This window comes from Mastomys coucha, unplaced genomic scaffold (genome assembly GCF_008632895.1).
Source record: "Mastomys coucha isolate ucsf_1 unplaced genomic scaffold, UCSF_Mcou_1 pScaffold14, whole genome shotgun sequence".
Taxonomy (NCBI): domain Eukaryota; kingdom Metazoa; phylum Chordata; class Mammalia; order Rodentia; family Muridae; genus Mastomys; species Mastomys coucha.
This window is the reverse complement of record NW_022196896.1, coordinates 99,854,502-99,875,299: the sequence shown is the minus strand read 5'-3', so window position 1 is coordinate 99,875,299 and position 20,798 is coordinate 99,854,502. Positions and strand designations below refer to the sequence as shown.

Genomic DNA, 20,798 nt, shown 5'->3' with positions numbered 1-20,798 from the left:
GAGAGCTGCCTCTGAGTAACAGCACAAATTGGAGGCTCTGGTGTGCCTTCTGCCTTCTGCATCTGACGAGTACTACTGGCAGCTGGTCTTGCTATTCTCTGACAGGCTCCTACAGCCCCCAGAGCCTCCATCCCAGAGCACACGCATGGGCATCACAAGTAACTGTATGTGAGTGAAGTGGTTCTGCCCAAGCACTTTGTTGTTCACATCAAGCAGGAAGGCTTCCTGGGCAGTGCAGGCCACACCAATCCTGTGGCTGTGGCAAATGAGAGGTTGGGGACCACCTGGGCTGTGCAGATCCTTTTATGGAGGATGAGAGGGGATTCAGGCTCCCTAAGGGTGAGTCCCACTGGATTGTCCTGGCTATGTCCCTAAAGGCCAACATTGCATGTGTATGTTTACTCATGTACGTGTACAAGCACACACTTCTATGTTCATGTCCCGAGCTCATGTGACCTCAGCCCCTTCGTTAGTCCTGGTGTCAATGATGGCAGAGATGAGACTTTAAGATAATCAAGCCTAAGATCCCACCCTCAGGGTTGGGCCTTGGCTTCTGAGACCTGGGAAGTCAGTATTCTAGGATTCTGGAAGCCAACACAGTGAAATAATGGATTCCATGCCTTGGGCCAGCTGTGGGGAGAGAAGATGGAGAGGAGGCAGGGTGAGGCTAACACGGGCAGCCTTTGTGGTGAACTGAACAGGAAGTGGAGACAGGAAGATGGAACCCTTTGCCCTTCTTTGCTTGCCCTCTGCCAGGATAGGATGTGGTGGTGGGGTCTTGGCCTCCACTGTGGCCACAGCCACTGTGGGTTGATGAGAGAAAGAGAAGGCGGCTGGCGGGGGGGCAACTGTAGGAGGAGTCAGTTAGAGGTTTCAGGGGTGTGCTGGGTGAAAGCCAGGGAACCCCTGAGGTCAGAACCACCACAGAAGCCTGTTGTGGTTGGAGACTTCAGAGCGTGACTTGGTCATTCCTTTGTTTTCCACTGGGAGCACCATGTGCAAGATGATGCAGTTTAGCCCTTTCCAAAAGCCCTTCCCAAAGGCTCCATGTTGCTTGTTGGTTGATGCAGTTGCCTTGGAGACCTTCCCTTCCCTCCTCTGGAAGTTCTGGCCTTCTGCCTCTGGGGGCTGGAAGGAGCTAACATCTGTTTCTTGTATCAGTCCTTTGTGCTCTCCGTCCAAATCCTATGCAGAGTAGAGGCTCCTCTTAAAGGCAGAGGCCAAAGTAAGCAAGGACACCCCCCCCCACACACACACATACGAGGAAATTTAGGGTTTGAGCTGAGTTGGGAATAGGAAGGCATGGTGTGGAGACTGAGGGGATATGGCCACCCCAGCTCAGCCCCCCAGCGGAGGTGCTGCCTTGGTGTTTGAGGGGTGTTAGGTGGGATTACATCATTCTTTATTCTACTCATTGCTTTCCATACCCTGCCCTTCCTCCCAGGGGTTCAGGCTCGGGAGAGGCAGCCTGCAGAGCCCCCAGCCCCACTCCGGAGGCGGACAGCCAGTGATGGACAGTATGAGAACCAGTCTCCGGAGGCCACATCCCCCCGTAGTCCTGGGGTCCGCTCCCCCGTCCAGTGCGTCTCCCCTGAGCTGGCTCTTACCATTGCCCTCAATCCTGGAGGGCGCCCCAAAGAGGTGAGTCCTTGAGTAGATGAATCCTCGAGCCACAGCAGGGAGCAGAGTCCATGGAGCATCTCCAGGAGCTTGAGAGTCAACCGCTATTACCTCTTCAGTGATTTCTCCCTCCTTGCATCCTCACCCAACGTCTCCTCTCTTCAATAGCATTTGTACCCCAACTTTTTGCTTTAGCACTGAGACTAAAGGTTCCTTCTTAACCCCCCAAAAAAGTTCTTTAGGGAGGTGACAAGCCTTGTGGAGGTGGCATATGGTACTCCCAAGACTTACGGTCCAAAGTGGGTCAGGTAGACTGGCAAACATCTTTTTTGAGCCTTTGAGAAATAAGGATCATCTTAGGACATTTAATGCGAAGTCCTGGCAGGTCTCACCCTTAGGTTGGGAGTCGACGGTAGAGAACTCAGAGCGATAGAGTAGAGATTGTGCCCAAATCATTCCATTGCTGAGTAACTTCAGTAGTCAGAGGCAGTGGGTCTGGAACCTCCATGGCAGAAGCACTGCCAGGGAGTTTGTTAAAAGCTTTCATTTCCCAATGCCTCTGCAGAGACTCCAGCATAGCAGATCTATTGCGGGACCCAGGAATATGCATTCTGAAATAGTCTGATGTAGGTGGACTCACAATGTCATGCCTAGGGCATTGTTCTGCAGAGGCAAGGCCCTTTTCTGTGACCCTGTTCTGAAGCAGTTCTGCCTGAGCTTTAGTGTGGACTTGCAAACAGCCACTCCCCTACTTAGCCACCAAGAAGGATTTGTTGCGGCAGTGAGTGGTCAGCGTTTGGGCTTACCTGGGTGAGGGAGAGAGTCAAGCTGGAAAGAAGGAATCTGTGGGCAGCCAAACTTGCTGCCCTCATGTGTCCAGGATCACCTGAAGAGGAACCTCTCCTCAGGGCTTCCTTCTCTCAACCCCCTCTGTTCTCCCGGCAGCCTCATTTGCATAGCTACAAGGAGGCCTTTGAGGAGATGGAGGGGACCTCCCCAAGCAGCCCGCCACTCAGTGTGGGTAAGAGCCCCTGCTAAGCCTATTTTCCCCATGTCCTCTTTAACATTTCTTCACTAGTCTGTGTGATTGTCCCATGAGTGTGTGTGTATGTGTGTGTGGGTGGGAGGGTAGCGGAGGGGGAAGGAACTGGTTGCTTTTTACTCCACAGCGCATCCCAATCTCTATTGCTCCGTGTTCGCTACTGTCTACTCCCAACCTGCTAGGACTTCGCATCCAGAATGTTTGGCTGCAGGTCCTGGCTCTATACTATGGAGCTTTCTGTGTAGACTTACTCAGTTTTCCCATGCAATGCTAGTATGAAATCCTCTCCCATCAGGACCCTTGCGGCTTGCTTGTTCTCTCTCTTGTTTCTGATGCCCTGCCTGTCCGAATGCAGGCATCTTCATCTCAGGCACTTGTTCTCTCTCTCTCATACACATACGCTCTCCCATGCCATCCTTGACCTCCCAGAAGGGCATTTAGTTTGTGTTCTCAGTGTATTTGCTGGAGAGGCTGGTTGGTCCCTGAAGAGTAGACAGAGAGGATTGCTAAATGTGCCCTGGGTTTCTTTCTGTAGGGGAAGTGCCTTGAGAGGAACCAGGGAGATTGCTGTAGGGGAAGTGATGGGGTCATACCAGGTGTTGAGGGATACAAGGTCCTACATAAAGTAGAGATGGAGGATGCTCAGTTCTTAGGTAGTCTGGGCATGGCCTGAGTGTCCAGTAGTCCCTGAGAGAAGTTAAGACCAGCAGGAAGTATTGACTGAGTCTGACTGTGCATCCCCTGGGGTATGGCTGTCCTTCCCAGGGACAGAACCAGAACGTAGACTGAGTGTATGGGCTTCTATCCTAGACATACAGGAAGCTGAAGCTGGGACTGCAATAGTCCTGGGAGGCATGGGTCCTGATGCCCAGTGGACACAGCACACACACACACACACACACACACACACACACACACACACACACACTCTGGTGATTTAAAATTCTCTATGTGTCAGGATGCTAGTGAAATCAGTTGTAGTAACTTTTTACTTAATCTGAGAAACTGTTGTTTCAATAGAGAAATCAGTATTTAAATATCAACATTTTATTGAGATGGTCTATAATATCAAAAATGTTATGAGATGACTTAGTGGGTAAGGTGCTTGCTATGTAGGCATGAAAATATGAGTTATGACCCTTAGCCCCCCACACAAAGAAAGCCAGGACCACTGTAGTTGCCGCTCTGAAGTGCTGAGACAGGCAGATCCCCAGGTGCTGGCTGGCCTGTCTCACTGAATCCACAGACCCAATCTCAAAATAAGGTGGAAAGCAATGAAGGAAAACATAGATCTCAGCCTCTGACTTCCATGTGTGCATGCCTCGGGCACATGCACACACATGAATGTACTACATATGCACACACGGAGAATTTATTTTCAAGGATAGCAGTGGCATCAGTGTTAGTATTATTTTTATATAACTCTAATCTAAAATATTGAGTTAGCAATATCGACATTTTAAAAATGAGCCATGTATGATGGTACACACTGGTAGTTTTATCACTCAAGAGGCTGAAACGGGAATTTCGAGTTTGAGACCAAGAACCTATCTCAAAAAGAAAAAAAAAAAACCAAAACACAAAAAAACAAAAAATGAAAACAAAACACTAAACACAGACAAATGTTATTTTGTATTATTATTTTATTATTTTTGCATGCATTTTGAATTCCTGTGTGTATTTTTTTTTACCTAGCACAGCTCAGTTCAGATTAGCTAACCCCAAATGCTCAGGAGGCAGGTGAACCTAGAACTGTTTGTTGTACAAACCTAGGGTACCCTGCTTTAGAGCTGGCTTTGTAGCTTCTTTTACTCACCCATGCATGTGACAGCCCTGAAGGCTGGATAACCCCTGCTGGGAATGGAAGCCATGTTAATTGTACCAGAATTGTCTCCTGTGGCTAGTCAGGAGTGCCCAGGGGACAGATAGAAGTCAGAAGTTTCATAAGTGGCTGGGGAGAGAGGTTGGAAGGCGGAGAAATGCAAGGAATGTTTCTCTCAGGAAGGAGAGGGCTGCTTGCCTTCAGAGTCACCCACTCCCTGCATCAGTAGTAAGGCCACATTGCTCAGATCTGGGAGGCTAAAGATAGGGGTGGAGAGGAGAAAACCAAGTAAAGCTGTCTACTATTTCTGACCCCACCCCCCACCCGGCTTCCCTTTCTCCTTCATCCCCTGCCCTCAGTTGCACCTGCTGGGCAGCAGATGTGAGCCAGGTCGGGGACTTCTTCCACAAACCCTTCTCTCAGCAGCTCATTCTTTCATGCTGATGCCACTCGAACAGGCTCCTCACCCCTTCCCGAGACAGGGTTTCTCTGTATAGCCTTGGCTGTCCTGGAACTCACTCTGTAGACCAGGCTGGCCTCAAACTCAGAAATACGCCTGCCTCTGCCTCCCAAGTGCTGGGTCGATAGGCGTGCTCCATTTGGGTGACAGACATTACTAAGTGACAGAGAAGTGCTATGAGCCAACCGTGGTGTGAGCAGTACAGCACAGGGAGGTGATGTGGAAAGAGCAAGGGAAGACCTTGTCTGACTCAGCCATGGACGTGTAAGCTCCACGCATCAGTCCATTGGAGTGCCTAGGGATAGAGAAAAGATGTATAGAAGCAAGCCTCATCTGTCCATGCGATGTCCCGTTAGGGCACATGCGTGTGCATGTGTGAGTGTGTGTGTGTGTGTGTGTACACTCACCCAAACACACAGATAAGCTATGCCTGCTGATCACACCGAAGGATGGTACTTTGTTGTTGCTGTTAGTTTCTTAAATTAATGACCGTGGAGCCAAGTTTGGGTCCTGGGCATATTCAGGCAACTTACTACTCCTGTCCTAGGCACTGTGCTTTTTCCTGGCTGTCAAAATCCCTGACATGAGCCCCAGGCCTTACTTCTTTACTTCTCAGAGATGTGCTAGGAAACATGGCAGCTGCCACTGAGCTAGCTCGTGACTGGGCACTACCCCTGTTGCTTGGCTCAACATCGTTGGCTGATGGGGAAAAAAGCTAGGCAGCCCTTTCTGACCTCGTGTGATATGTGACACTTGTAACCCAGATAGGCCACTTGGGAGGAGCCTCGTTTCACCCCGGAAGCTGCGCTCTTGACAGAGGCGTGCTGGGTTCTCCTCCCAGAGGACCAAGCCTCACTCTAACAAGGCCTCTCTTGCAATTTTGAATGGGACCACATGGCCTAGGGCTGCTGAGGCTCGGGGGAGGGGAGGTTCCTGCCTGTGATGCTCAGCTCCACTTTCCGAGTTGTGCCCTGTAGAGATCACTGTTCCCTTGTCTTCCATCGGTGTGTGTGGTTTACACAGACTGTACGTATGCGTGTGCATGTGTGGGTGGGTGTTCGTGTGCTGGTGTGTGTAGAGAATGCTGGAGAAAGAGAAAGTGGGAAGATACTAGTCTTAGAGAAAGTCAAAGACACCAGAAGACGCCTACTATGTTTAATAAGTCTTCATGAGGTAAAGGGAATATAGCTGTAGAGAGGAGATAAAGGTCTCTCCGTGGTGGTGAAGGGTCAGGACAGGGTGTCACTCCTGAACTCTCTCCCTTTCAAGGTGAAATGCGGAGTCAGGGAAGGTCATGGGAGGCAGTTCAGCAGGGGGAGGAAGGGGGCTTTGGGGCTGATTCTTGGTCCCCAGGCCTCACCAGTACATACCCTTACCATGATGCGAACTCACCTCCTGCATCTTCCCCTCTTCTTTCCACACAGCACGCTCTCCTCCAGGTCTGGCCAAGACACCCCTGTCTGCTCTGGGCCTGAAACCCCACAACCCAGCGGACATCTTGCTGCACCCTACAGGTGGTAAGTGGCTGCAAGGGAGAGAGGGAAATAGCCTGGAGAACCCGGTAGCCTGGGCAGGCGTTCTCAGTAGTTTCCTCATAGAGCAGAGATTTGAGGACCTTCCTGGGAAGGAGGAGGCCATGAATGATGCCTGGGCCCCCTCCCTGCTCTGTGGGCATTGGGGTGTTCTTCCCACCTACCGCTATCTTCTGGGCTTTAGGATTTTGAGACCTGCTTCCAGCTTTGTTGGAGTTGGTCAGCCCTGCTTGAAGCCTGACCCCGTGTCCCGTGTCCCAGCACTTATGTGTGTGTGCGCGCACACACAGGTGTGTAGAGAGACATGCCTGTTGTCTGCTGACAGCCTCTCACTCTTGCTACAGCCCAACGGCTCCTACGCTGAGCAGTCTCATGACATCAGAGGCTGGAGCATAGGCATTTTTTTTTTCTTGTTTACCCACAGAGCTTTGCCTGAGAAATGAGTCACTCCCAGTACCTGTGCTGTCTGCCTTCCCCCACCCCCAACTGTTTTACTGTCAGCCCCAGTTTCCTCTTCCTCTAAAGGTGCCTACTGCTCCCAAGAGGACTCCGTTCACCCCGTGTTCACGTGTCCAGGGTCAGCAGCCTTTGACCCTGAGAATAGGAGCTGGGCTCTAGGAGCTCCCCAAACCACCCCAAGATCACCTGTATTAGTTATGAGGTGGATGAGCGTGGTGGGAGGGAGATGGCTACTGTCTACAGTGGATGGTGATCAGACCCATCCCTCTATTTCCTGTTCATCCCCTAGTATCTTTCTGTGGGGAGGGAGACAGGGGTCCTGGGACTTCTGATGGCAATTTGGAGTCCGCTGGATTAGAGAGCGACTCTGGTTTTAAAGCTAAGCTGGGGCTCTTGGGGTCAACTTTTGTTTTCTCTTTAGTTGCCAGAAGACTGATCCAGCCAGGTAAGCGGGTAGTCATGGGCATTTGTGAGCAATGCAGGCACCGGCTTAGGCACAGCCTCCACATGCTCCACAGATGATCATGGGCAGACATACCCAGCCACTACAGAGACGAAGGGCCAGAGGCCTTCTCTCACTAGCCAGCACGCTATTGCCTGATGCTCGATTCACACAAGGCCTGGCTGCAGAGGCTGGGAGGGACCAGGCTCGTGAGTGAGGTTCTATACAGAGTAGATCTCAGCTTCCAGCCTCCCTCTCTTCAGCAAATTCTTTCCCTAGAAGTAATCCTGATAACTTCTCTCTTTCTCTTTCTCGTCCTGGCTCTTCCTCTCGTCTTTATCATCTGCCCTTCCTTCCTGCCCCTCCTCCTCCTGTCTCTGTCCTCCTCCCTCAGAGGAAGATGAGGGAGAGGAGGTGACTAAGCCTCCAGAAGGTAAGTGCATCTAACTGTGTGTGGCTCCTACTCTCTAGGTCTGTGGATGGCTTTTCGCATGGAGTTTGACAAGGCTGGCTTGGGGTACATCTCTTTTCTCACCTGCTCTCAAGTGGCTAGGCATATAGCCTTCCTGTTCCCACTCTCTGACAATGAGATGCCACTCCGGGCATTGCCTGAATGCTGCCTGGGAAATTTGTTGCCACTGGGCACCAGTTCAGGCACAGTTAGTACCCAGGCGCCAGCATGGTGCCACCTTGTTGACAAAAATACGCCTTGTGCCACTTCCCTTCCCAGGGGCACACGCACCACCTGGCTGGTGTGCAGTGTACACGGAGGGACTGGGAAGGGTAGAGGGAGCAGGACCTCTCGCTTGGCCACTCAGGCGTTTAAGCCTGTGCGGGTCCTTCTAGAGGTGATCCTGTGTACTGAAGGTGTATAGCTGGCTTTCTCTTCCTGCGTATCAGTGACATTCGCCTGGCAACAGTGCCTTCAGTAGAACCAGTGTCGGTTTGCTGTCTGAGCTGCCTACTTTTGTATCTCTGTGACAGTGAGCTGGCAGAGAACACTTGGAGCAATGGCTTATTTGGGTTGGTGGTTGAGGAGAGATTTCAGTCTCTTGTGACGGGAATGGAGTGATGGGTCAGCTTCTTGATGGGGAGTGTATGATAAAGGCCGTTCACATCACTGAAGGCTGGGAAGCAGAGAAAGAAGTAGCAGTCAGGGGTGGGCATCCCCCTCAAAGGCCATCTTCTGAACCCCCCTTATGGTTCCACAGCCCCCCAAAGTGGAGCCATCAGCTAGGGACTGAGGTTTTTTTTTTTTTTTTTTTTTTTTTTTTTTAGGATTTATTTATTATTATAAATGAGTACACTGCAGCTGTCTTCAGACAGCACCAGAAGAGGGCATCAGGTTTCATTATGGATGGTCGTGAACCACCATGTGGTTGCTGGGAATTGAACTCATGACCTTTGGAAGAGCAGCTGGTGCTCTTACCCGCTGAACCATCTCACCAGCCCGGGTCTGAGTGTTCTAAACTTCAGCCTGTGAGGGACTCTCAGGTTCAGACCATAATGAGAGAATATCCCTAGTTTAAAGTTACAGTCCTAGAGCTCTGACATTTCCTGTCGGCCTAGTGGCAGGAAATACATGTTTCTGAAACCTGGGCACCTGTAATTACTGCAAGCTGGTTAAGGGCTCACTACCACAAAAAAGTGCCTCAGGACACCCATGTACAATCCTGAGAAACAATTGCTTCCCCCCCCCCCAACTTTATTTATAAAAATTTATTTTATTTGTGTGTGTATGTATTTGTGTATGTGCAGCACACACAAACACACACACACACATACACATGGGTACATGCATGCCATGATACATGTGTGGAGATCAGGGGAATCAATTTTCCCTTTCTATCATGTCTGCGTGTGGGATTGAACTTGGGAACTCAGGTTGTCAGGCTTGGTGGCAAACCTCTACCCACACACCCTTTCCCTACTGATCCATCTCACTGGCCCCCTGAGAAATACTTTTAAGGAGTTTACAGTTGATCTCAGTGGTGGGGCCAGCCTAGCCCTGGTTTGAAGGAAGCCTGGCGTGGGTATGGATAGTCCTACTGATGTTTTATTCCAGGTGTGATAGTTGTGGCTTCCCGAGAAGCTTCCTTGATTTCTCTATATTTTTAATTAATTATCTTAAGTTTTAGATTTATTTATTTTATGTGTATGAATATCTTGCCACAGTGCAGGCGCTTGTGTGCCTGGTGGCTGTGGAGGTCAGAGGAGGGTGTGGAATTCTCTGGAATTCTGGAGTTACAGATGCTTGTGAGCCACTGTGTGTGATGGGAACTGAATCTAGGTCCTCTACAAGAGCAACACATACTCTAAACTGCCCCACTTGCTGGTTTCTAACCAGCCTGTATAGAAGCTGCAGACCCAGCTGCAGATCTGGGAAGCAGGGGCTCAGGGCTACTTGCATGCAGGAGATGAGCTTTCTCTAGACTGTTTCCCACAGCCTTGGTCCCTGATGGCACAGAGAGGCTCAGAGTGCTTGGCACAGAGAGGCTCAGGCCCTGAGTGTGGGTGGCTGACTCAATACAGGGGTAGGCTGTCAGACTCCAGGGAGAAAGTCACGGCGTGGGCGCACAGGCCATGGCAGCTCTGTTCTGCTTCCGGGTGACTATTCCAAAAGAGTGAATATGGACAGAGCCGGAGTGAGGCCTTCTAAGTGTGCTTCACAAATGACTCTCAGCTTGTGAGTTCCCTACCCTCCAGCTGCCCTTGTATCAGAGCAGAGGAATTCTGAAGGGAAGGCGTCTTGAGATCCACCCAGCCACGCCTGTACTTTCAGGGACGTGGAATTAAGGTCTGGGTTACGGTGGGGGTGAGGGACGCACCCAAGGTCACAGCCGAGAGGCAGCAGGGCCAGACTGCACTGCTGGGCCTCCTGTTTCCTAGTCAAAGGCCTTGTCTAAGAGCACCCGTTTCCAGGTTCAGTGGCCTGGGATTCAAGCTTGGGAGTGGGTGGTAAGGACAAGGATTAAAGCCAAACTACCAGTTCCACATTTCATAACTCAGGCGCCGCCTCCTGGGTCAGCCCAGGCCACAGTCTTTGTTGACCCTTGGACGCTGTGCTTGAAGTCCCTGCAGACACTTTGATGGGAAATTCAGAAAGAGAGGCTTGTGAGGAAAAAGGGTCAGTGGCAGAATTCTTCAGCTGGGGAAGGAAGAACTTGAGGGATGTTTGCTCTGTTCAAGCCACTGGACTAGATGGCATTCCATTTGTGCATTCTTTTCTTCATTGAGGCCTCGAGTCAATTACTGTTCTGTGTGCCTGCTATGGAGCAGGCAGCAGGCCAGGCTCTGGGGAGATAAGCTGTGTTTCTTAATCTCATGAACATTTTCACCAAGTGAATAAGAATCATGTATGGAACATTTTGAAAGGAGGGAACACAGCTTTCTGAGGCCTTAGACTAAAGAAATAACAAGGTTGTGTGGACATGCGTGTGAGATGACATTAGCCTGGTAGAGAAGAGGGAAATGGCATACATGGGCTCTGGGCTCATATGCCATAACCCGTGTATATGTGTGTGTGTGTGTGTGTGTGTGTGTGTGTCTGAATGCGTGTGCATGCGCGTGTGCATGTGTGTGTGTGTGTGTGTGTGTGTGTGTGTGTGTGTGTAAGGACACACACTCACTCGTGTGTGTAAAAGCCCGAGGTTAATGTGGGATGTCTTTCTCTGCCACACCTCACTTTGTTTTCTGTGACGGCTCTCTTGCTGAACCTGGATCTCATCATTTTGGCTAAGCTGGCTGGCCACTGAACTCCAGGAACCCCCATTCCCATCTCCCTTCTTTCCTGGGATTGCAGACACTTGCCACTGCTCCCAGCCTCTGTGTGTGTGATGGGGTTCAAACTCAGGTTCTCATCCTTGAGCAGCAAGCTCTTCACCCACGAAGCCACCTCCCTAGGCCCCCCACTTGTTTGTTTCCCCCTAGAAACTTAAAAAAGCCAATAAAACTGGCGCCCAGAACCTGTGCATGGTGCTTGTGCATGGGGTCTAGAGGAAGGTTAAACAGGCCTTGCAGGGTCAATGTCCCATTATTTTTTACTCTTCACAACAGAGCTGAGAGTTAGGCAGTATAGACTCCATTTTATTAACAAGACAGATTTGATGGCTTGTCAGGGCCCATAGGGATCAGGGACAGAGTTGAGGATCTTTATCATTTCGACATGTGGGGGCTGCCCCCTTCCAGTGGGTACACATAGTCCAAGGGGCACCTGAACGTCTGAACAGGGTTCTGAGTGCGAAGGAGGGAAAGACAGCTCACCACGGTGGATCTAGGAAGGCTTTCTGCGCTGGTTCTGTCTGTCCCCTGTGGTTCCACGAGGACAGATTTGACATAAAGGAAGACATTGATTCTGGGGACGCTGATGCCTCTGAGATTCTTGGCGATGCTCTTTCGGAGGCATCAAAACAGGTGGCCTGGTTCAGAGGTGTCCAGTTCCTACCATGCACCGGCCTCGTGTTAGGGACTGAGGATCTAAGGATGAGTGAGGTACCCAAGGAAGGCAGGAATCTTGCCATGAGGCAGAGGTGCTTGGGGGCTTAGAGGGGATACATGTGTCCCAAAACTAAGGCTAGCTCTAGATCTGAGGCTCACGGGGTCTCTTTACTTCCTTCTCCACCATCATGTCCTTAATATTTCGTGTATGTATTTATGTATGTATGTACGTATGTATGCATGCATGCATGTTTTGTGAGCTGGATTGATCCTAGGGCCTTGTGTGTGCTAGGCTAGTGTTAAACCATAGAGGCCTTCTCCCCACCCCTATATGTCTTCATTTTATCAGGATGGGCAGTACTGGCCTTTTTACTCTAGCTCAAGTTTTTTTTTCTCCCCCCAGTGAGTGAGGTGACAAGCAGGTAGTCCCTGGCTGAGGAGTAAGTCACCCTTGTGTCCCATTGCTCCCAGCCGCCAACAACTACTTGGAATGAATTTGGGCTCTGGAATGTTCTCCATGAAGTACCCTCCCTGGCTCCACTTTTCCTGCCCTCCCCTGCTTATGGTGGCCTATGGGTCAGCTGCTCCCTAGGAGACTAGAAAAGGAGGAGGAGTTCTGACCACCATCCCCCCACCCCACCCCAGGCAAGGAATGTGCAAGGGTGGAGGGAGGTTGAGGTCAAAGACCAGTGTGGAACCAACCAGAATTACCAAGAACTAAAAGGACATGTCCATTCTCCGTACCTCCATCCTAGGCAGGTGAGTGTTTTTAATCCCACACTGACAGGGAAATTGAGCCCAGGAGGCACTCAGCTGGAACAGAGTCACTACCTAGCTTGACTGGGCGTGACTCTGTGCCGACTGTGGGCTTTCTCTTAGCTTCCTGTTGGCAGAATATGGGCTTTTTAAAGCGAGAATTTAGCCCAGAGTGTGCTGCTTACCTAATGTGTGGATTGAGGTCTTGGCAGAAGCCCATGGTTCGTTCCCCTAGGTGATTGAAAAGTGCAGGCGAACTAGAGAGGGTGAACTGTCCTGTGGGCTCCCTAGCACGGTGGGAGGTGTCTCTGGCCACCCAGAAGGAACCAGGACAGCTGGGGATAAATGGAGGATGGTTTACAACCTCACCCTCTCCCTCCTAGTTTCCCTGTCTCCCTGTCTCCTTCCCTTCCCTGCCAGTAAAGACCCAACCAATCCAGCCAAAGGCCAAAGCCATCTGGAGTCATAGAGCAAGAAGCCTGGGGAAACAGATGAAATATGGCCATTGGGATGCAGATAAGGATGGAGTGGGGGAGCATAGGAAGGAAGGATGGTCAGAGTGCCACCAGTGTAGGTTTCAACCTGGTTTTCAAGGAGTAATGACAGCAGAGTGGGTCTGACGTTGTAGGCAAGGTGATGGCTGGGTGGGGCTGGAAGGGAGGGTCATGTGGCTCTGAATTTGTGTGTTTGACACACACAGAGGCCTCTGTGACAGGTGCTGTGGCCGGTGCCAGAGCCCCTTGTCAGGCAAGTGATGGCTGTGTGTTACAGGGCTCTCTGGGTGAGAGGATGGCTATGTGTCACACGAAGCAGGGGAGCTGTGCTGAGCACCCAGGGGAGCCTGGGGAATGTTCAGGTGGAATGGCAGGGATAGGGAGGGACAGGCCACTGGCTTCCCAAGTTTGGATGGTCTTATGACCTGTGAGTAACAGCTGGCTGGAAGACTATCTGCCTGGGTACCTATGCCACCTCTGCCCTACACTGGCTGGGTACTTACGCTTTCTAAATCTTATTAACTTCACACGGCTCTTGGCTGTTTTTGCCACTATGAGTGACCCTGTCGATCTGGCATTTCTCTGGCTCATGTTGGTGTCCTCGTAAGACTGTGGGGTCCCCTTAGGCCAGCCAGAACCTATATTGTAAGGTTGGAGACATGGTGCTAGGCACAGCCACAGGCTGGCTTTGTGTCCTGAGCAAATTGCTCCTGTTCTCTGGGGCTGAGGGGACAGGTTAGATCAGAGTCAACACTCTGGCCACTGAAAGTCACCTAGCTAGCTGCCTAAAGAGAATTCTGTGGCAGGCAGCTGTGCCCGTTCACTTAGCCGTTGTTTGAAGGCACCGCCATGCATGGTGGCGGGCTTGAGCAATTGCGACAGAGACCATCTGACTTTCCCACCTAAGCTATTTGCAAAGAATCTGACCAGCTCTGTGTCACAGCATTTCCTCCTCCACAGTACAAGGGCTTGGGGAGGCCAAAGTTCAAACCTTCCCTGTTAGGTTGGCCTCTGAAGTGTGGTGGAAGCCTGAGCCGCTCTCGGGAGGCTCTGCCTGCTCTTCCTTTAAGCTGACCTCCAGCTTAGCGTGCCCAGGTGGCTGCTCCTGCAGCTCCGGGGTGGGTGTGGATGGTGGGGAACCTCTTATGGAGTGTGGTCTCAGCACCCCAGGTAACTCCCTCCTTCCCAAGCCAGGTTTTCCTCCAGTTGAGGGAGCAAGCTATTACTTACTTGTCTCAACTTTCCTTCATCCACCTGTCCTGAGGAACCCAGGGAGGGACTCTCCTACTTAGGTCCCTAGTCCTAGCCCTCAAGGGCTACAGGGCCTTGCTCTCCCAGGTTGGCAGCATTTCCCTGGCTGGCTTTGGTGAATTTTATGGTTGTGGCAGCTAGGCAGTTGTACTCAGATCTTGTCCCTCTGGGGCAACAAAGATGGTGGCAGGATTCTAGGTTGTAGCAATGACATCCACCCCCTCCATATGATAATGTCCCTGGAGAAGCCCAGAACACTGATCCTTGGTCTAATTTGCATGGGACTGATTTCAGGGCTGGCCTCTGAGGTTGTGGGAGCCTGGGTCTAACATGCCTAGTCATTTTACTCTTCAGGCCTTAGTCTCATCATCTGTGAAATGGCCTTTGTGTCACTAATGTGACTCTGAACACGAGCTGGGGGATACTGTGCATGAAACCCATCTGTACAGGGGCCTGGCATGTCAGTTGTACCATAGTGGACACGGAATGTCTGGCTCCACCCGGGCATGGGGTTCTCCGTATCAGTCTTCTGGGGAATGTTGAGTGTGTTGTGCAGACGTGGGCGGGGTGTCTTGGCAAGAAGGGGCTGCTGATTGTGCAGTAGCTGGCACTGGGTATTGCTTGATGAGCAAGCTAGGTGCTATCCTGAGATATGGATGAAGGTGATGGTTTCGGGGCTGCTCTAGAAGCCTGAGCATGTGGGAATCTGGATAGGACTGGGCAGAAATAAGGATTCAAAGGGGAGGCCAGCCTTGGACGGGCATCCGGGTTCTTAGGGGAAAGAGCTGGAGGCCCTTTGCAGAAGCAGAGCCTAGAGAAGCAGAGGTTTCAGAAAGCCAGTGCTCCTTAAAGCTCACCTCAGGCTAGGGAGTAAGGACAAGCAGGAGCCTCAGTAAAGCACCCCAGTATCCTGGGGAGGGTTTCCATGCTGTCTCTCTCTCAGGCTGGACTCTGGAGATGCTCTGTTGCCTGGTAGGGTGGGTGGACTCCTACCATACCTATGCTCATTCTTTGTCTCTTCCCTTCTAGAGGCCCGGAGCTATGTGGAGTCTGTGGCGAGGACAGCAGTGGCAGGGCCTCGAGCTCAGGACGTTGAGCCGAAGAGTTTCAGTGCACCAGCTGCTCATGCCTATGGACACGAGACACCCCTGAGGAACGGGACCCCAGGGGGTTCCTTTGTCTCCCCCAGCCCCCTCTCCACAAGCAGCCCCATCCTCAGTGCTGACAGGTAAGCCGGGAATGGGGTGCACAGGGTGAGAATCTGGGCCTGAGGCCTCTGGGATCTGCTTAGACTGAGGATGAGCAAGATCTCATGGAGATTGCTACACTTCGAGGGCACTTTCTTTCTCCAGGCTTAGGGACAGAGTATTTCTAAGCATCCAGCTTAAGGGAGTGATGAGCAGGGCTCCCAGGCAGTGCTTCATTCCACTTGAGTGAAAGAGACCAGTGAGCAGTCCTTCCTGTTGTTAAGCTCCTATAATCTCTAATGCGCAGGAAGCCCCACCCCAGGCAACAGGCTGCCTTCCTCAAACCTCCGGGCGGGCGGGCTGTCATCTGCTTTCTGCTTCAGTCTTAAGAATTAAGATTTGCTAGTCCCATTTCTCAGAAGAGGCAACTGAGGCTCAAAGGGGCCGTAGCTGAGCAGTAGCAGAAACAGGCTTCAACCTACAGGTGTATGTGTCTGGACGTTCTCTCCCTCCCTCTCTCCCTCTCTCCCTCTCTCCCTCTCTCCCTCTCTCCCTCTCTCCCTCTCTCCCTCTCTCCCTCTCTCTCTCTCCCTCTCTCCCTCTCTCCCCTCTCTCTCTTTCTCTCTCCATTCCCCAGGCCTGAGTGATGTACATAGACAGGAGCTACCTGTGTATAGCATGGACCAGAAACAGAGTACCAGGAGCACAAAGCAGGGGCAGTTACTTCTCCCCAGGGAAGTGTGTGTGTGTGTGTGTGTGTGTGTGTGTGTGTGTTTTAAAGGATGGTGCTGTGCAGCAGGAGCCCAGAAGGATGGCAGGATGCCTTGGGATGAAGGTGTAACTCAGAGGGACAGAGGACCCGGGTGCATGATGTAGGCAGGAGGGCAGCTCAGAGCATGGAACCCACCAGGGAGATGCATCTTGATGGATAGATGCTACTGGGATCCATCGGAGAGAGAGCCAGGCAGGGAGTGATTGGGATCCCCAGGGCTGGGTAGGAGAGGACAGCCCTTCAGAAGAATCCCTGCTTGGGGTGCACAGGAAGCTTCGAGGATGGGTGGTGAGAGCACGACCCTGTGTCATGGTGGGAAAGCGACACAGGGAGAGAGAGGTTGAGATGGGTTTGGGCTAGGTCTAGAGGCAGAACGCCCCGCCCCGCAGGGGAGGACAAAGCTGGTTAAATACAAGTCTCCCTGACAGGGGAGATCCTGCCCCCTGTCTCTCCTGGAGCCTGCTGTCCTGGGAGCTGGGATCTGCATGGCCTCCAGACTCCTGCTTTTCTCCTTTGCTGGGGTCAGTTTGCTGCTCACATCCACACTGGCCCAGCCCCGAGCTCTGCTCAGGCTGCCAAAAGATGAGCAGAGACGTTCCCACTGGACCCTGGTTTTCAACCCTTCATGGTGCACACTTACACTCAGTCCACCTTCCTTCCTCCCTACAAGGTGAAGGCCACCTGTGCCAGGGGTGGAGTGTTGGTAGGAGCCAGGTTCTCTCATTCCCCTGGCTTCTTCCTCATACCGCCTCTGCACTCCGCTGGCTCTTTCCAGATGCTCCAGAGCCCCACCACAGGACCCCCACTCTCATTACCGTCCTTTGCCTCTGCGCAGCATGGTGTAGCCTGCTGCAGCTCCCCCCCATCACAGTCTAGTTTATCTACAGAATGTTCATTTGGCCTTCTCCCCGTCCCTGTCTCTTGCTGGTCCTACAGTATAGCCTCTTCTATCTGGGACCCTAGCTCTGTAAAGACCTTTCTTTCCCTGGGGCTGCGAAGCATCCGCTGCTTGCCACTTCCCTCTCGTGGCTGCTTCCCCTGGTCTCTGGGCAATCTTGTTCCGTTCCATCACATACATGAACCAAGTCCTGGGTTTACCAGCTTGTGCCTAAACAGGAGCCTCATGCTTGTGCCGTTAGTGACTGGATTTTGGAGGTGTGTGCTAAAGATAGACTTCCCAATGACCTGAAATCTCCTAATTTGGGGTACTACCCTATGTGATTTTTTTCTTTGCTTTTTGGAGTCACCCAGGAATGAAAGGCCAATTTTAGCACTCCGAGGAAATGATAAAACACCCAGAGAAATGGAGTCCAGTTGGTCCCTAATAGGAAGAGAGCCAAGTGATTGGCCCATCTCCATTGAGTTTCTGTGGTGCTAAGGGCTTACCAGTAGGACAGCTGCCTTTAGTTTCCTTAGTGATGGCTTTGCTATGGTTGGTGGGTCAGTAAAGAAAGTGTGGGTTTTGGAGTCAGATGCAGCTGAATTGAAAGCTTGCTTGCCTTTTAGACCCCTGTGATGCTGAACTTACTCCTTAATCTCTCTGACCCGCTGTTTCTTCTTTTGATGGTTCCATTATGGGATGTCTAAAAGCCCCCACTTCCTCTTCACTGAGTGGAACTCTTACTGTTCTTAGTGGTTGAAGGATGCTGGCCACTCAGCCGAAGCCCACCCTTTATCACACACTGACCTTTCTACCTGTCATCTCTCTCTCTCTCTCTCTAGCACTTCCGTGGGCAGTTTCCCATCAGCGGGGAGCAGTGACCAGGGTCCCCGGACACCCATCCAGCCCATGCTGGACTCCAGCATCCGCTCAGGCAGCTTGGGGCAGCCGAGCCCTGCAGCACTGAGTTATCAGAGCTCCTCGCCGGTCCCTGTGGGTGGCAGCAGCTACAGCAGCCCTGACTACTCTCTTCAACCATTCAGCTCTTCTCCAGAAAGCCAAGGCCAGCCACAGTTCAGTGCGGCCGGCGTCCACATGGTACCTGGGAGCCCTCAGGCACGGCATAGGACAGTGGGTACCAACACTCCACCTAGTCCTGGTTTTGGTCAGCGGGCCATCAACCCCACCATGGCTGCCCCTGGTAGTCCCAGTTTGAGCCACCGGCAGGTGATGGGTCCATCTGGTCCAGGTTTCCATGGTAATGTAGTTTCTGGCCACCCAGCCAGTGCAGTCACCACTCCTGGAAGCCCCAGCTTGGGCCGGCACCCAATGGGAAGCCATCAAGTTCCAGGCCTCCACAGCAGTGTGGTCACCACTCCTGGAAGCCCAAGCCTGGGCCGACACCCCGGGGCCCACCAAGGGAATCTGGTCTCCAGTCTCCATGGCAATGCAGTTATTAGCCCCGGGAGCCCCAACTTGGGCCGGCACCTGGGTGGGTCTGGATCTGTGGTTCCTGGAAGCCCCAGCTTGGACCGGCATGCAGCTTATGGTGGCTACTCTACCCCTGAGGACCGAAGACCAACACTGTCCCGGCAAAGCAGTGCCTCTGGCTACCAGGCTCCTTCCACACCATCATTCCCTGTCTCTCCTGCCTACTACCCTGGCCTGAGCAGCCCTGCCACTTCACCCTCGCCAGACTCAGCTGCCTTCCGGCAGGGGAGCCCCACACCAGCCTTACCAGAGAAGCGGAGAATGTCAGTGGGAGACCGGGCAGGCAGCCTCCCCAACTATGCCACCATCAATGGGAAAGTGTCCTCCTCGCCTGTCGCCAATGGCATGGCCAGTCCCAGCGGGAGCAGCACCGTCTCCTTCTCTCATACGCTTCCGGACTTTTCCAAATACTCGATGCCAGGTCTGTCTCTTCTCTTACATTTCTACTTGCCCAAAAGTTAGGATGTCTGTCCCAGCCATCCCTCAGCAGATGGCTGTGGGTGGGTCATGGACTCGTAGGCCTGAGTTCCTTGCCTGTAGCGGAGGCTGTATCTTTAAAGCGTGGCTAGCATAGGGGTGCTGTGATGACGGTGTGCCAGTTGAAGAGGACAGAATAATAAGAGGGAAGAGTCTGTCGTTTGGATGGCTGTCACTGTCACAGCCTCCTATTGAGCACATGCTGTGTGGCAGCCTCAGCTAAGGACTCATTTAGTCCTCCCACCCACTGTAGAAGTAGGAATTGTTATCCTTGTTTTATACAGGAACACTCTAAGGCTCACGGAGTTCCTATTGCTTATTGGCAGTCATTGTACAGTTACCTGGTGGCTGAGCCGACTTCCAATCCAGGCCCATACTGTCCCCAGAGGAGTGTTCTGGGAGCAGAGGAGATGGGTCACTGGGTGAAACACTTGCTGCACAAACATGAGACCTGAATTTGGATCCTTAGGACCCATGTAAAAACTGAACGCAGGAGTGTGTGTTTACAGTCAGGTACTCCTGTGTCGGGATAGGAGGCGGGGACAGGACATTCCCCAGAAGCTTATAGGTCAGCTAGCCTGGCATATGTAACAGCGATCAAGAGCCCCTGCCTCAAACATGGTGGCAGGCAAGGAGTGACACCCAAGGTTGTCCTCTGACCTCTACATGCAGGTTGTGGCACGTGCATACACATGCATACGCACGCGCGCGCACGCGCGCGCGCGCGCGCGCGCGCACACACACACACACACACACACACACACACACACATACACACATACACACATACGTGCATGATGGGAACATCTTCAGCATATATTCATATTTTGAGAGAGAGTATAGCTTATCAGAACTGTGAGACTCTGCTGACCACTATACCATTTGTCAGCCCCAAACATCAGTGAACAGTGGGCCAGATGGGCAGGTGGGACAGAGTCAAGGCGAAGGGTGAGATGTTTTTTCGCACAGCAGAGTCTAAACAGACTTGCTTCCCACAGGCTAAGTTCTTCACCCAAGTCTACTCTTGGGGTCTTTGCTGCCATGGAGGCTATTCATTCTCCAAACAAACAAGTTCAAGCTTCAGGTGATCCACATTTTCCCAACCAGACCCTATGTGCAGAGAGACCCCAGAGCTTCCTGTATCCAAGGCAGATACAGAAAATTATCAACAGCCTGGGGTGGACCGAAGGCACTCAGGCTCTGTGTCCTGTGTCTTTCCCAGGTCCTTCCAAGCTGGGACACTTAGAGTGACCCTGCACTCCCCTGCTTCCTGCCGCCTACTAGGGACATCTGGTTCCCAGCCCCGATCCTTGAAGGATGTCAAGTTTCTAGGAGTTAGGACACTTCCTGTTTCCCACCATCTTGCCTACTTAAAATAGCCTTTGGAGTCAACACAGGAAGACACACAGGATTGCAGTCGCCTCTGACAGCTTCCTAGATCAACCATGGCTGAGCTTCAGAGGAGGGTCAGGCGCCTGCGGCAGATGCATTCTCTAGCCACCAGGCCTGGGAAAGGAGCTCAGGCCCCTCAGGCCACTGGAGATGGAGCCCAGGTGCTCATGAGAACCAGGGTTCTTAGCTGCAACTGCAGCCTCCTTCTCTCCTAACTATTGCACCCTCGACACTGCGTCCCCTGCTTCTCTCTCACAGAGAACGGTAGGAACTGTGAAAGTGGA

At 52.1% G+C, this 20,798-nt stretch overlaps 1 protein-coding gene across 10 annotated transcripts in view; it reads left to right on the top strand.

The window, feature by feature from the left end:
* Positions 1-20,798, top strand: part of Tns1 (tensin 1) — a 218,521-nt gene that overhangs the window by 184,692 nt on the left and 13,031 nt on the right. For 5 of the 10 annotated variants that reach the window (XM_031367905.1, XM_031367909.1, XM_031367913.1 and 2 more), the window contains 7 exons: positions 1,445-1,641; positions 2,566-2,641; positions 6,369-6,461; positions 7,357-7,380; positions 7,772-7,810; positions 15,345-15,543; positions 17,997-19,066. In XM_031367905.1, coding sequence (XP_031223765.1) covers positions 1,445-1,641; positions 2,566-2,641; positions 6,369-6,461; positions 7,357-7,380; positions 7,772-7,810; positions 15,345-15,543; positions 17,997-19,066 — 1,698 coding nt within the window. The remainder of the gene's footprint in view (positions 1-1,444; positions 1,642-2,565; positions 2,642-6,368; positions 6,462-7,356; positions 7,381-7,771; positions 7,811-15,344; positions 15,544-17,996; positions 19,067-20,798) is intronic. The other 5 variants (XM_031367906.1, XM_031367907.1, XM_031367908.1 and 2 more) reach the window with 5 other exon arrangements.